Below are 16,193 nucleotides of genomic sequence, written 5' to 3'. Positions count from 1 at the left end.
CTAGATTTTATATTAAGAAGGTAAGCCACTAAATATTAGTTGCCGTTAAGGATGTCAACTGGTCGGATTTGAGGTAGATTTTTAAAAATCCGAACCCAAACCGAACTCTAAATCCGAATTCGAACCCGACAGATTTAAAAGTCCATATCCAAGCCCGAACCCGACCAAAAATTTGAAACCGAACTCGAACCCGAACCTGAAAATTCGAACCTGAAGCAATTATTTCTCTTTTCAATATTTCAAAATATATTACATTAAATATAAATTTTTTAAAATACAAATTCAAATATAATACTATATTTGTATATACATGTTATATATAATATAAAATAAATTCGGGTTTGGGTAGGGTACGGTCAAAATTCATATCCTAATCTATATCCGTCGGATTTTTATTTTTGATATCCATATTCGAATCATAGCTGTTTAGCATCAGATAAATTCGCTCCGTTCGGGTTCGGGTTTGGATTCCGATAAAATTTCAGGCATGCATACCCATTGACATCTCTAGTTGCGGTGCGTGTATATCGGTACACCAGGTCCAGGGGATAATTTGTCGAGGGTATAGGGTTTATATCCACACCCTCCTCCCAAAAATCTCCTTCTCTACCGGCCAATTAAGAGAGGGCGAGAGAGAGCGAGAGAGCGACGGATCGAAACGCGCAAAACGTCCTGCTCTACAAAAGCGGCGCCCAAAAAACCCTCTCTCTCTCTCCATCTCCCCCGACCCCTCTCCCCCATTCCCCGATCCGCAAACCCTAACCCAAAACCCTAAACCTCTGTTCGATCCCCCGCTTCTCGGCGCCCATGGCGGAGGATTCCTCCGCCGCTGCCGCCGCCGTCGTCGCCGCACCCGCTCCCACGGTGGAGTCGCTATTCGGTAGGAGGATCGAGTTCCACCCCGCGCGGAAGCCCTCTTCCGCCACCGCCGCCGCCGCGTCGGGCGCGATTGGCGGCGGCGGATTTCGCCTCGAAACTCTAAACCCCGGCTCCGATCAGCGCCGGGGGCCGGGAGTTCTACGAGCATGGGTTGGATCCGGAGCTCGGCTTCAGGATCACCTTCCGGAGAATCGTGAGTAGGGGGCTTTTCGGCTNGGCCACTGCGGCGGGGAAGAGATCGGAGGGCGGGGAGTTCTACGAGCATGGGTTGGATCCGGAGCTCGGCTTCAGGATCACCTTCCGGAGAATCGTGAGTAGGGGGCTTTTCGGCTTTTTCGTAATATTCGTTGGGATTTTGTGCCTCGATTTGTTCGATCGCTTCGTTTGCATGTTTAGATTGGTATAAAACATGGTTTTGATGCTTCAATTTTCACCAAATTTAGGGCTTCGGCGCTGATTCATGTGGTCTCTTATTGATATCTATTTGGCATGTAGCTAGGCCCTGTTTGGCCTTGCTGTAGGGTATCGTGCTGTTTGGTGAACTGCTGTATGAGTTGTGCTATTACGAGAAGCACTATATGAAAACCTTCAACAGCTTCTTTCTACAGCACAGTCAGAATTATCAGATCGGAGCTTCTGCTTTTGAGGACCCAACTCTTATTCTTTATGTGCTTTCTTCTGCAGTAGATGCTCTTTCTACGTCTTTTTTTTTTTCGTTTAGTAAATGCTTTACTAGAAACTACTGCTGTTGAAAGAAATAAAAGTGGTCCAAAGAGGCCCTAAATCTGGAATGTTCATTTTCCTAGCTAAATTGGAAAAGGTTCGGCATCTTACAGGGTGCTGGTTTGGCGAATCTTGGTAATACTTGTTTTCTGAATTCAGTTCTCCAATGCCTGACATACACGGAGCCTTTTGCAGCGTACTTGCAGAGCGGCAAGCACAAGTCGTCATGTAAGTTTGTGTAGATGTATATGTGATTCTGTTGATTACCCTTCGATTTTGTTTGAAATATCTCTTCTGATATTTAACCACATCTTTTTCCATCCAATGGAACTATTTATATTTGCATGTGGAGCATATCATTCTACTTAACTTTTGTGTGCTCACTGAAATTGAATGGAAGTCATAAAATAGGCTTCCCTTACTATAGCGCTTTTCATTTTCACATGTTATGGATCGTCAACTTGACTTCACATCATCTTTTATAGGCCGTACTGCTGGCTTCTGTGCAATGTGTGCTCTTCAGAATCATGTTATGCATGCTCTACAATCTACCGGGAAGATATTGTCACCATCTCATCTTGTCAAGAACTTGCGATGTAAACTTGTGTCCTGGATTCCATCTCCCTCCCAAAAAAAACTTTTTGAATGATTAGATCCACTTATATTTCTGTACTGCTTGCTGTTGATTTACTCTACTTAAGAATTGCAACCTTTTGACTATACTTTCAGGCATATCTCGCAATTTTCGGAATTTCAGACAGGAAGATGCTCATGAGTACATGATTAACTTGCTTGAGTCAATGCATAAATGTTGTTTACCTTCTGGTGTCCCAAGTGAGTCTCCTAGTGCATATGAGAGAAGTTTAGTTTACAAGATTTTTGGCGGTCGTCTTAGAAGCCAGGTGCCTTAGGTTTTTTTTCTTTTTTATTTGGAAATGTATTATAGAGGAAAGAGGCCATCTTTGTAATCTGTTTTGACTTATCTGTATTTGTGCTGCAGGTAAAATGTATGCAGTGTTCCTATTGTTCGAATACGTTTGATCCATTCTTGGATTTGAGTCTGGAAATTGCGAAAGCTGATTCTCTACATAAAGCACTTAAACATTTCACTGGGCTGGAGCAACTTGACGGTGGGGAGAGGCAATATCAGTGTCAGCGGTGCAAACAGAAAGTTAGGGCTTATAAACAGCTTACGATTAATAAGGCTCCGTTTGTGCTCACCATTCATCTCAAGCGTTTTGATTCTCATATTGCTGGTCAAAAGATTGACAGAAAAGTGGAGTTTGAACCCAGGATCGACTTGAAACCATTTGTTAGCGATCCCAATGTGAGTAAGCATGTGTAATGTTGGGTTTGCTTCAGCTGCTCTTTCATTTGCCTTTCTTGCTTCTATAATCTTCAGTAATCTTTGCAGGAGGGAGACTTGAAATATACCCTTTATGGTGTCCTAGTTCATGCTGGTTGGAATACCCACTCTGGTCATTATTATTGTTTCGTACGCACATCAAGTGGCATGTGGCATTCTCTTGATGATAATCAGGTTAAGTTTGAGGACATTTTGTAAGCCTACGATTCCTTAATATTGAATTTTGATTGCTATTTACTTTGATATCTTACCGGTATATCATGCTAACAACTCTGTGATTCAATCAGCAGGCATATGCATATATATATATGTATGTTCCTGCTAATCTACACGTTGGCAGTGATGTCCTATTTTCTAAGATTAGAGTTTATATCCTTCCTTGTAACTTAAATAGCAAATATACTTGGAAAGTACTGGTAGAGGAGTTACTGATGGTCCATTTAGTTGTCTGAAATGTATAAAATGTGATCCTTTCCAAGTAGGTGCATAATGGATCTTAAGCGCAAAAAGGAGGACAATGAATTAAAGGGAAATGAGAAATTTTCAAGTTATGAAAGTTGCCAACTAGGTTTTTGTGCTGACTTTTCTTTAAAACATTCAAATATAGGTACACCAAGTCAGTGAGAAGACTGTATTGTCTCAAAAAGCCTATATGCTATTCTATGTACGTGATAGAAGTTTGATCGTGAAAAGATCAGTTGATGGGGTGCAGAAGGATAGCCTCTCTAAATGTGGCCCTGGAAACAGAGCAAACTGTGAAATTGTCTCAGGCACTAAAGGAGCAAATCAAAATGGTGGGGCAGGAACAAAAATAAGCACTTCCATCTGTAGTATGGTGAATTTGAAAAAAGATCCTACCATCAGCTGTCAGCCTAGTTCTATGATAAAAATACAATTTAGTCAGTCCTCGCAAGAGGCAGCATCTTCTGTGCGAAATGGCGGCAATGAAAATCTGGATGAAGCCCCAAAATCTGCAAACAAAAACGTGTCATGTGCAAATCAATCTTCTAACTTGCAACTAAATGGGAATGTTTCTTCTAAAGGATTGGGGCATTGTTTGAAAGAATCTGTGGCTGCAAATGACAATACTGATCAGAAGGTGGCAGACGACTCCTCAAAGCAAGATCAACCAAAGGACAATCCTATTGTGATACCTTCTCATAAAAAGGATACCTCTTTTGAGCCTGAAAATGATTCTAATTGTTTGGATGTGAAGGTGAAGTCAAACTACCTTCATGCTGGGTCAAAGAACTCTGCATTTCCTGAACCTACATCTGAGGTTCTTGCCAAGACACTTGTCATGGAACCTGATATCTGCAAGGTAAAACTTCATTTTTCCTACCTTTTCATGAGTGTTTTTTTNGGGGTGGTGCGCGCTCAGGTAGAGTAACGGGATGAATGCTAGTTTATCTTTTTTTAAAGTCTGCTCCCTTTGTCCTTGCTAGAGTGATGCTGCTGCTAACGGAATATTTCAAAATTATGATGCATCCCACCAGGGGAAATTGAAAGCTAAATTGAAAGAAAATTTGAGTGTGTCAGCTCCTACTAATGGATTCGTTCAAAACAGCACCAGCAATTTGTCAGCTGCAAAATACCAGGTAGATAAATATAGATTGTAGCGTCTATTAGTGTTTGTTGTTAAATCAGAACTGATGTTTTTGCTGATTTTACTTATCCAGGCAATTAGTTCTGAAGTTCGTTCATGCAATCTACAAAACCAGAATGGTGGCCAAGGCCTTCTTAAAGTGGAGAAACCAGAACTTATCAAATTGTCAAATAAAAAAAACATTCCAAATGGTTTACTTAAGGAACTTGCTGCAGAATCGGTCCCTGAAACATCAATTCGTACTTGCCATGAAATGGGTACAAAATTGAAGAAACTTCCAGAAATTCTATTAAAGAGCAAGTATTTTGGCAGGAAACAACTATTTATGAGTTCATTAAATTTGGCTAAAAAGAAGAAACTCAAGAGAACAAAAAGAAGATGTCTAGGTTCCAAACACCTCATGAAAAGTGGACTTTCAGATCATTTAAGAGTAAGCGATCAAGGAACATCAACATCTGAGGCTACTAATAGCATAAGTGTAAATTCTTCCAAGCACCCTCACTGTGAAAGCTTGCAGTTTCGGTTGATAACTGATTCTAATGTTCAGACAGTAGAAAATGGAAATCAGTCTAATGGTAATTCTACCAGTGATCAATTATTAGATGAGACAAAGCGAAAGATTGGTGTCACTCTTGGTACTTCTGAGCAGCCTAAAATATGCTTGAACCATGCGCCAGATCAGTGCAAGTCAAGTAAAACTGATTCACATGATAAAGGTACACACCAGCACGAGTTGGTGAGTTTACTCACCAGGGGATTAGCTGAAACCACTGGTTAGTATTTGCATAACAATTGCTTTTTTTCATTTTTGCTCGTCTTGTATTGTTCTTTTCATGTTGGTGTTGTGTACTTGCCTGAATCTTATGTATTACTGTGGGATTTTCTTTTTCTTTTTTTCTGCATGCAGTTGCACGATGGGATGATATAGAATTGCCAATGACAGAAAATCTGCATAGGGTAGAAAGTTCAGTAAAGAAAAGCATTGGTTATGTCCTGGATGAATGGTAAACTTTCTTGATCTTCAACTTAAATTATCATTTTTGAGTTCAAACTATGATATATAAATATAAACGTTTGACACTTCTCGCCAATTAACTATGTCCTTGCCTGATGAGTTATATGCTTTTGTTTTAATACCCACAAATTAGGAATTTCTGCAGTTCTCTTCATAGCCAGTTAATATTAGATTCCTAAAGATGATAGTTTGCACAATTCTACAAATGTGGGGGTTTTAATATGTCAAGTTTGTTGCCTATGCAATGCCCGGAATTGTTTTAACTTTTAATTATCTGAAAGAGAGATTATGAATAATTTCTTTGCTTCTTATATCACTCTGGATGGAAAGCAAAAAAAATAATTTCAAACTGACATAGTGAACATGGATAAACAAACTGGTAATAACTAATAAACCATTTTGAGCAATGTAAAGAGATAAATTCTCTAAATGACTGAAGTTCCCTTTAAGATGTAATCACAAAAAATGATTGACCATTTAATAGCACCAGTGTAACTTCCATAAAGGGAGACATGAATTTACTTTCTGAGGATAGGAAAGAAGTAAGTTTTCACTCTTTAGTATTTAGGCTGCAGTATAAAAGAAAAAAAAAAAACCGAAAGTCCATAAAGGGCGTTGTAGACAATTTGCTAAATGAATAAATATAAACAACTTTGCTAATATATAAAAAATACATTAAAATATCGTGAGAAGATGGTTCTTGCCAAGCTTCAGTATTGGCTGTTAGTTTGACAAGCTTGCGCTAAAGGTCCTAAATATCAGAACTGGGGATGTGGTTGAATCTATACTTTATAAGAGGCATCCCTTTAAAACTCCCTGAATGCAACCAAGAGGAGTCTGTTTACACAAAAACTGAAAGGAGTAAGTACATCCCGCATTCCACCGTTGTACATCTTTTGAACTCCCTGAATGCATTGAAGAGGAGTCTGTTACACATAAACTGGAAGAAGTAAATACATCACACTGTTCCACATTGTGAAAGGGGGCAGTCACATGCTTGCCATTGGAATTTAAGTAGAAGGGAGCATTGTAAATTCATCCAATTGAAATTCATGTGAAAGGGTGCATTGTGAATGGAGATTGAATTTTTAAATTAAAATTTAGTTGGAGTCAAACAATAATACAGTTATTAAAACTGCTTGAGTAGGCTTCATGTGCTTGCTTAGAATTCTCTGGTTTAATATGTAATATTTCAGATATTAGATGAACATTGATCGTTTGATTTTATCATTGGAGTTATTTGGTGTGGTGTGATGTAATATGTAACGAGCAGTTGGCATGAAAGTTTTTACGTGAAAAGCGAACTCAAATTTGAGTGGACTTTTTAAGACTATTTTGCTGTAACGACCCAGCCCACTAGTAATAATAACTCGTTGGGCCAAACCACCGGCCCAAAATACTTAAGCCCAGTTATTATTACTAGTATTTAAGTCTCTTACATACTTAATCACATTCCCATTTCTATCCGATGTGAAATTATTGGAGTGTGACAGACTCCTCCCGTTAAGGTTCTGACGTCTTCGTCACCAATCACACACACAGCCCAAGATCACCAGGCAATGTGAGACTTGTCTTACTAGCCTTGTCATCCAGACCCTGGCATAGCCGGTCACTTTGTCATTCAGACTCCGGCATAGCTATTACCTTATCTTTCAGGCCCTGGCTCAGCCGAGACTCGTCACACATCTTCGGCTGGTGAACCGGCTCTAATACCAAATGTAACGACCCAGCCTACTAGTAACAATAACTCATTGGGTCCAAACCACCGGCCCAAAATGCTTAAGCCCGGTTATTATTACTAGTATCTAAGTTTCTTATATATTCAATCACATTCCCCATTTCTATCTGATGTGGGATTATTGGGGTGTGACATTTGCCTTGAAAGTATTTGCAGAAATGGGTGAATGATTGTTGGAGCAGAAACCTTTTTTTTGCTTTCGGCACACCATGCTCTGGTAGATCAGTGGCAGCAGGAAAGTTTTGAGGCTTCTAATGCAGGGGAACCCAAAAATGAGGTTCTAAGCCTCAAAGGCAGAAGCTTAAATTTGGTGCTTCCAATTACTGGAAAAGAAGCTAATGGAAATATATTAGTATTGTGCTTCTCGTAATATCGTTGTCGTTACTCAACCAATACTTTATCAAACAACAGTATACCCTACAGCAGGGCCTTATCAGAAAAAGATATGTCCTCTAGTCCAGAAAGGCAAAAAATTTTGTCTGGACAGTTTTTAGGCATTTAGGTTGCTTGACAACTATCGTTAACTTCTAGCTGATGCTATATAAAATCAATATATTTGTAGTGAAACAAATGGATTATGTGCCCAGATTAACATTTTCATATTGTTGGTTTACAAATGGTAGTATTTCTGCTATCTGCACCCAGTGCATTTTGATCTTTTAATGTAATAGTCTATCGTCATTAGAAGCTAGTGGCGTGCGTAGTTTACATGTACTATTTTTGTAAAATATTTTTTAATAGGCAGTCCAGCATACGAGACACTTTGAGGTGTGATGAGCAGTCTAATGGACACAACTTGCCCTATAATCCAAGGAGGTGCTTTTTTGTGATTCAAACCCATGATAACTAGGACCCGATAGCACGACCGTTATCATTGCCTCAGACCCATATGCTATTGTGGATTTTATTTAGAACATGAAAATAATGTTAAGTATAATTTATCTGTTTACAGTAGTTGCAGCTATCGTTTGTGTTTCTCAGCTTATGCTTTGTCGAAAGGGTTGTAAATTTAGCTTCTTATATCTCAGGGACGAGGAATACGATCGCGGTAAGAGGAAAAAGGTGAAGAATGGTAAGGAATCATTCGACGGGGCGAATCCTTTCCAGGATGTCGCGAGCATGAAGGCACGAAAGAAGATGAAGTTGAAGGTGGACCAAACCAGAGTGGGGAACCAACCGCTGCGGATATTATGATGGTGACGATGAAACATGGCCAACTGTTATTTGTTGTATCGTTTGTTTTTTAGCATAATAATCAGTTTTGTTGTTGTTCTAAGTTTTCTGTTCGTCTAGTCAGAGAGTTATTGTATAACTTATTTTTTTCGTTGCACCCATTTGACAGCGTAATTTAAGACGGACATTTTGGCGAGATCTAATTTAAGACGGACATTTTGCACCTATCCGATGAAGTAAAAGAGATTTTCAGAGATCTGCAATTTTGGTTCATCCAATATTTATCTTCATCTCGTTTTGTTGTTAATTAAGTCTCTCGTGAAGTCCAAATACAAGAGTAATATTGATTAGTTGCTTGTGCGTAGGTGTTATTGAAAAAGGCTCTGTTTTATCAAAGTCTTTGTAGATGCTGCTCCTGTGTATGCAGTAGGATGTTAACAACATATAAATTGATAGATTTTTTTTCTTTCTTTTTAATTATGTTCCATTTTTGTCTAAGCTAACAAAAATCCTTTCGGTTTCACCGCAAAAAGATTTGTTTCTTATGCCTGTGATATGTTATGTTCTACATAAAAAACAAGTTGTAATTTGCTTTGGGCGTCTTGTGTTCCTTTCCATGCTTCGCAGTTGGCAATTCGCATCTCGAATGTAAAAATTTAGGGCCTTTTTGGATACTTAGTAATTTTTTTGTAGTATCGGAGTGTAATCACATCGAGTGGCTATTGAATATGTGGGGTGTAAGATGCATGTCGCCTTTTAAATATAAACTTACACTTTGTCCCTATGTAGAATATAGAAAAGATCGTATTTTTATTTTTGTTTTACTACAAAGAACTATCGGTAAATAGCATAACAAATTGATACTTTTGGCCATTGGGTAGATTTATAAGAGCAAATTACTATATTGTAGACTTTTTGCCGTGGGGTAGATTTATAAGAGCAAATTACTATATTGTACTACACAACCATAGTGATAAAGTAAAAATATGCTAAAAACAACAAGGAAGTAAATTGATATCGACCCTTAAGTTTATGCTTGATTGCAGGACAGATTTTATGGATATGATTTTTTTTGTTCTTGGTCATTCAACAATCGATATTTTATTTGGCTATAGATCATAAGAATATATATATAAGTTCAAATAAAAACAGAACACCTGAAATATCTCAAAATAACCTTATTTAACTAGAATTGTTTATTTCTCTTTTTCTTTTTTGCTATATTAAGTGGATTAGTCCTCTATTATTTTTCAATTACAGAACATGCTGGGTACTTGTTATCTTTTGCGGGATGTTAAATTAGAAACGATTCCAGTAATAAAGCATGAGGTCTGATTTGGAGGGTTCTGAGCTCGAGTTTTGACTTTTGAGTGTGGGAGGAGTCCACTTGATCCCCTTCATTGAAGATTTGAAGTTCCCTAAATCACCTATTCTTTTTTCATTCTTCTTTGTTTACTGGGAAAACTTCAAATACCCCCTTGTGGTTTCACTTTTTTCCACTTTTGTACCCTATGGTTTAAAGTGTATCAAGTCAGTATCCTGTGGTTTTGCATTTTTTCACTTTAGTATTCTATGCTTTAAAGTGTATCAAGTTAGCACCCTCTGGTTTTGCACTTTCTCACTTTAATACTCTGTGGTTTAAAAATCATAGGATACTAACTTGATACAAAAATAAAATCACATGGTACTAAAATAAAAAAGTACGAAACTACAAGGGGGGTTTTGAAGTTTTTCCTTGTTTATTTTATTACTTTATTGTATTTATATTTTCCCCCCCAAAAAAAATCAATCATTTATGCAATTCCTCTTCCCCATGAAAGCTCCAATAATTGGTGACAATTAATGAGGTTTCCAATTTATTGCACAAGCACAAGACATATGCAGATAAGTTGCTGCATTTTATTGCCTCCACTTAATAAATTGCCTCACACCTTGCTTGTGAATCCTCTGCTCCAACCCCATACATCCATACATACATACATACATACATACATACTCTCTCTCTCTATCTCTCTCTCTCTCTCTCTCTCTCTCTCTCTCTTTTAAGATTACAATCCACATATCTCAGCTCTGTCACTCTCTATTATTCTTTTGTTCCCCCCAAAGTTGTTGTGTGTTAAATGTGCACCCAATTTTTGGAGATTCAAACATAAAAGCCTCTGGAATTAGAAATCAAGTATCTTTGAAATTAGATAATAATAAAAACGTTAACACCGTTTCGATTAGTGAATGCATGGTGTTATTATTAACATAGATGAATTAAAATTTCGTCAAAATCCTATCACTGATTATTAAGTTAATTCAGTAAGAAATCTTTCTATTAATAAGTAAAAATGACTCTGCTAATACTACCATTCCGATTGGATTAAATAGTTAATTTCGTAGAGAGTATGTTATTTAATTCCGCCTGGTAGATTGTGATTGATTGGTATTATTTTTTCGAAAATAGCTGTGTTTCTAAGTCTTTTTATTGCTTGCTTATTTTTTTCAATATTATTCTCTTATTTTATTCTATTAGTGAATGCTGATTATAAACTAAAATTTTATGGTACAAATTATAAATCAAAACTGGTATCGCATTTCGAACGCACGTTGGAATCTTGCAGCACATTACATGGTCTCCTATTTCAAAGTAAAAAATATATACATCTCATAAATCTAAAATTAAAATGATACAGAATACGAACAAATAAAAGAATACGAACAAATAAAAGCACCTACGTCCCCTATGCTCCTACAAAATGATTTTAATTCATCTCTTTAAATAAATCAGGGTTAAATTACATCATTGGTCACCGAACTTTTCGGCGAAATCTTGTTAGATCATCAAACTTATATTTCTTTCAATCGAGTCATTAAAATTTAATTTTTACGTGATTTGGTTACTGGTCTTGAATTTTATTATTTTTATTTTTTACGAAGGAATGATGGGGCACTAATTTCAATATTGAGAAATGACATAATAGTTTACTATTTTAAGTATTAATTTTGATTGTTGCGTGATTTTCTAAAGATAGATAATATGACAACTGAACTATTTTGTTGGAAAAATTATTGAAAATTAAATAAAAATAACCAAATTGAAATAAAAATTAAAGTTTAGTCATTTAATTGAAACAAAATTAAAGTTTTGTGACATGATCTAAACGAAATTTTACTAAAAGTGCAGTGACTAACAAGCGTAATTTATTGATAAATCTATTAAAGAGATTTAAATTTGAGAACTGATATTGCCAAATTGAAGCTTTGTAATGCCAAAGGAAACTCATTACATCTAACTGTGTCTTAGATTATTGGATTTGGCCCCCACACAATATAAAAATATTACTTTAACAATAACAGTTTACTTTAAATATTTATTAAAGTTGAGCTACTATATTTTTAAAAGCACCGATGCTCAACATGCGTTCGTCGTCGGATCACCTAAATTTCATACACATTAGCAACAAAAATCTAATGAAATTAGTACTGCACAAATTTTAAAACAATCCGATGACCAGAAAGCCACAAACATAAATAAAAAAGAGTTAATTTCATACAAGTTCCTGCAAATATATGAATTATAAATATGTCCCTATAAAGTTCAACTTTCATATATTGTTTCTACAAAAATCCTAATATTTTTAAATATGTCCCTGCCGTTGGAATCTATTAGAAAACTTTAATTAACTATAAGTTAAATACTTAACTCTAGTTAATTTATGAGATAACTTGACATATTTGTCCTTCTTATTTATACTGTTGTGATTTTTGTAAGGACATATTTGTGATAGTAAAATTTATATTTTACTTGAAATATAAAACAGTTCTATAACGATAACAAGGTAGAGAAAAATATTTAAAAAAATACAGAGATAATATATAAAAATATAAATTTTATAGAAATATATTTATAATTCCCTATATTTACAAATATGAATGTATTTAATATTTATTAATTTAAAAAAACTGACGTGGCACTTCTTGGCATCGTTTCCCGCCAAGAAGCAAAGGGAACTTGTCGCGTGGTGGGTCCCCACCCATTTCCCTCCATTTATTAATACAACGATATCTCCCACGATTTGATTCTCTCTCTCTCTCTCTCTCTCTCTCTCCCACATTTGGGTCATATTCATTAATAATTATTAATATATAATAAAGGATAAAATAAAATGAGTGGAGAACCCCTCAACCATAGGCCCCTCACCTTATTTTCTTTTTTATTGAGATATTTTTTAAATTTTTTTAAAATTTTAATTATTCTTTAGCTGATTAAGTCAATTTTTTTTGTCAAGTTTTATGGTGTAATTAGTTATTAGCAATTAATCAATCTAATTTTATTTACAATAAAGTAAATAGTTTTTAAATTTGATTCACTGATATTGTATAATTTCAAATTTTTTAGCTAAAAAGTTGATGGGGCTATTTCAAAAGATAAAGGCCTGCAAAACTTATCTAAACTATGGACCATTTTAAATAAACTATACAATCTTTCAAAATTTTGACTTTATGATCCGACCTTTCAATGTGTTTTATTTGATAGTCAATGATAATTTGACTTTAAAATTAATTTAAATATGTCGTTTATCTTTACATACTTGGTTAATATACTTTATGTAATTTTTGCAACTATAAATTTATTAAAATAAATAATTAACTTATTTTTTGAAATCAAAGTGTAGCCGATGATTGACGCAAATCAAGTAAATCGGAAGATTGGATAGTCAAAATAAAATTTTGGAAAGTCAAGTACTCAATCCAAAATAATCTGTAGTTCAGATTAGTTCTATAAATTTTTATTATTTCAAAATAACATTTAGTTGTGGAGGTCTCCATACATATTTGCTTTGTTAAAATAGAAGATGAGGTGAATGGCCCTTTCATTTTTCTTTTAGTATACAAATCCAATAAATAGGACCAACAAGCATATATATATACATATATACATATATCTACTGTGCTATTAGTAGTACAGCAGCCCTTGTGCTCCTAAGTTTTTAACCGCCCATCAAATTTGATGGGTGGTTAGGGTGAAAGAGAGAAGAGAAATTGAAGAGAAATTCAAAGAGAAGAGAAATTGAGAAACCCAATTTCTCTTCAATTTCTCTTTTCTCTTTTATCCTAACCACCCATCAAATTTGATGGGCGGTTAAGAACTTAGGAGCATAAGGACTGCTGTGCTCCTAATAGCACAGTAGTCCTACTCTATATATATATATATATATATATATATATAGTATACACACACACATGTGCATGTATGAGAATAGGCATTGTCCTTGTGCATTATCAAGGAGACAACAAAGAGGAAGAAGAAGAGAAAGGAGAGTAAGAAGAAGAAGAAGAAGAAGAAGAAGAAGAGATGGAGGGCAAGAGGAGAAGTAGAAGGAGTGACCATTTCGCTAAACAATCTCCAACTCCTCATTTCAATTCTATCTCCTCCTCTTCTCCTTCTGAGTGTTACTACTACTACTACAACTCCAACTACTACTACTCTCCGCGGTCGCTGCTCTCCCGAATTCGAGTCCTCCTCTCGCGCCGACTGCAGTCTCCGGGACGGAGCAGCAGCGGCGGGGAAGGGGTCGGGTGCCGAGTGCGGTTTCCGGGGTACTGTGCTTATGGGAAGGGGAAGAGGGAGAAGAAGAATGAAGAGGAGGAAGAGGAAGAGGAAGAGGTGGTGGTGGTGGTGGAGGAAGGAGAGGAAGAGGAGGAAGAAGAAAGAGAGGTGGAGGGTTCTTCTTCTTCTTCTGCTTCTGCTTCTTCAGGTATGGAGAGGCTTCCTTTCTCTTCTTTTTAAGTTTGTAAGTGTCATGAGTATTTCTTGTTAGCCTTTTGTTATATCGATCTTTTAGATAACATGCATGGTATCAGAACGAGCAAGCTGATTTTATACAGTTTTGTTTGATTTGTAGCCCGCGGGATGTGTGGATTGTGTTTGATATATAGTTGTAGATTGGATTTGATTGTTGGATTTGATTTATTTGTTATAGAATGGATGGATTTGATGAATGGTTTTAGATTGCGTCATAAAATATTATTATAATACAGTTAACTTTGCATAACTTATTCTATACGAGAATTCTTCTAGTATAATTGTAGGTAAGAAGTTTGATTTCAACTTTTCAAACCTCTTATTGTTCATGATTCGATAGAATAGTATATTTTATCTACGATGAGATTTATTTTATTCTGAAAATATAATTTATAGTCAGAATACAATATTTCATTCTAAACATATCTGATTACACACCTTGTCATTCAAATGTATAAACTCTTTGAGTTAGTTAATTAAGTTGATTTACCAAATAAAGATATTCACAGGCCCTAATAGATTCTTGTATGTGGTGTTTATTTTTATTTTTTTTTCTCCCTTTTCTTACAGTACACTATGTACTGATATATAAAACTAACACTATGTTTCTTGATGTACTTTTTATCTGGGTAAATTGCACTACCAATCCCTGAACCTGTAGTCTAAAGTTTCATTTTCATCCTCGAACTTTTACGAGTTAAAAAGCTTTAAGTATCATTGCTGATAATTCCTCTTTCCGCGATTCTAGGGAAAGGCAAGGAAGGGGTTCCTCTGAATCTTGGCATGGGTGCAGGTCTAGTTCTTCTTCTCGCGACGAGCGCGGTCGAATTAAACAAGATGGTGGAGTTGCGAAAACAAATGGAGATATTACTTACAGACATTAAGAATGAGATTGATCACAAGAAAGATGTCTCTTTTAGCGTCGCGGAGTCGAAAACTGCTCTGATCTCTCACTCAGATTGTTATGAATATGGCAGCATAAGCAATTGCATTTCTTACAAATTTTCGGAAAGTGCAGAAAATGCTGTCAGAGATAATACTGGAGGAGGTAAAGATAAGATGGAGGAAGAGCTGCTTGAAGTTGAATTGGAACGCCTGCGGCTCAATGTCGAAGAGAAAAATTCATCGGTGCATCTTCGACAAGACGAAACAGAGGTAAGCTTAATTGCAGAAAAGAAAATCTTATGTTATATTATATACCACTTGAATTATATTGGCCAGTATATATGGTTGTGTTATATTTCGGTATTTTTTATCACTTACAAGTTTTTGTTTGATTGTTTTTTAGTGTTTATATATCAAAATTAGATCACTTTTGGTGCTCACACATGTTCTTTTATCTGCATGAAGCAAAATCTCTAAGATAGATAATTCGAATAGTCGATCGAATATAACTTAACACAATTGCATGTTTGAAGAAGATCTTTAAAGCTTTGGCATCATATAAATCAGGAGAAGCACTACAGTGGAGGGAATGAGTTGGCAGAAGAACAAAGCCCTCCTCACAGTGGCGTATCCGCGCGCGAACTGGAGCGGAGATTGCACGAGCTGTTAGAAACAAGGCAGAAAGAGCGGATTGCCGAGCTCGAGTCCGCGTTGGAGTGCGCGGAGCGAGATCTTCGCGAGAAAGAGCGCGAGATAAGCTGGTGGAGGAGAAGTGCCAGGCTAGTCTCACAGCACAGGGAGGAAAAGCTTCTCAGGTTGTTGTTCATACAACTTCACTGTTTCTTAACTCCCTGATTACATATCGATGCTGAGACTACACTTATTGTATATCATGAGCAGGTAAAGTTGCAGCAATAGATCTATGCTGTCAAATGTCTTTTTCTCGCGACTCATTTCGAGCCGACAGTTTCTTACTGTCGCGAGAAGGCGCAAATTTTCAGCGAAAGGCGAAGCGGC

General features: G+C 36.3%; 1 protein-coding gene across 1 annotated transcript; it reads left to right on the top strand.

Annotated features, from left to right (window-relative positions):
* On the top strand, positions 1,102 to 8,778 carry LOC109725627 (ubiquitin carboxyl-terminal hydrolase 23-like). Its single transcript, XM_020254868.1, has 11 exons — positions 1,102 to 1,189; positions 1,716 to 1,830; positions 2,088 to 2,198; positions 2,332 to 2,504; positions 2,603 to 2,929; positions 3,017 to 3,142; positions 3,576 to 4,289; positions 4,414 to 4,566; positions 4,648 to 5,347; positions 5,482 to 5,578; positions 8,356 to 8,778. Exons 3-11 carry the CDS (start codon positions 2,111 to 2,113, stop codon positions 8,519 to 8,521), a joined length of 2,544 nt encoding a protein of 847 aa, XP_020110457.1. The 5' UTR covers positions 1,102 to 1,189; positions 1,716 to 1,830; positions 2,088 to 2,110; the 3' UTR covers positions 8,522 to 8,778.

This window comes from Ananas comosus, linkage group 20, assembly GCF_001540865.1.
Source record: "Ananas comosus cultivar F153 linkage group 20, ASM154086v1, whole genome shotgun sequence".
NCBI classification, from domain to species: domain Eukaryota; kingdom Viridiplantae; phylum Streptophyta; class Magnoliopsida; order Poales; family Bromeliaceae; genus Ananas; species Ananas comosus.
This window is presented reverse-complemented; position numbering and strand designations above follow the sequence as displayed.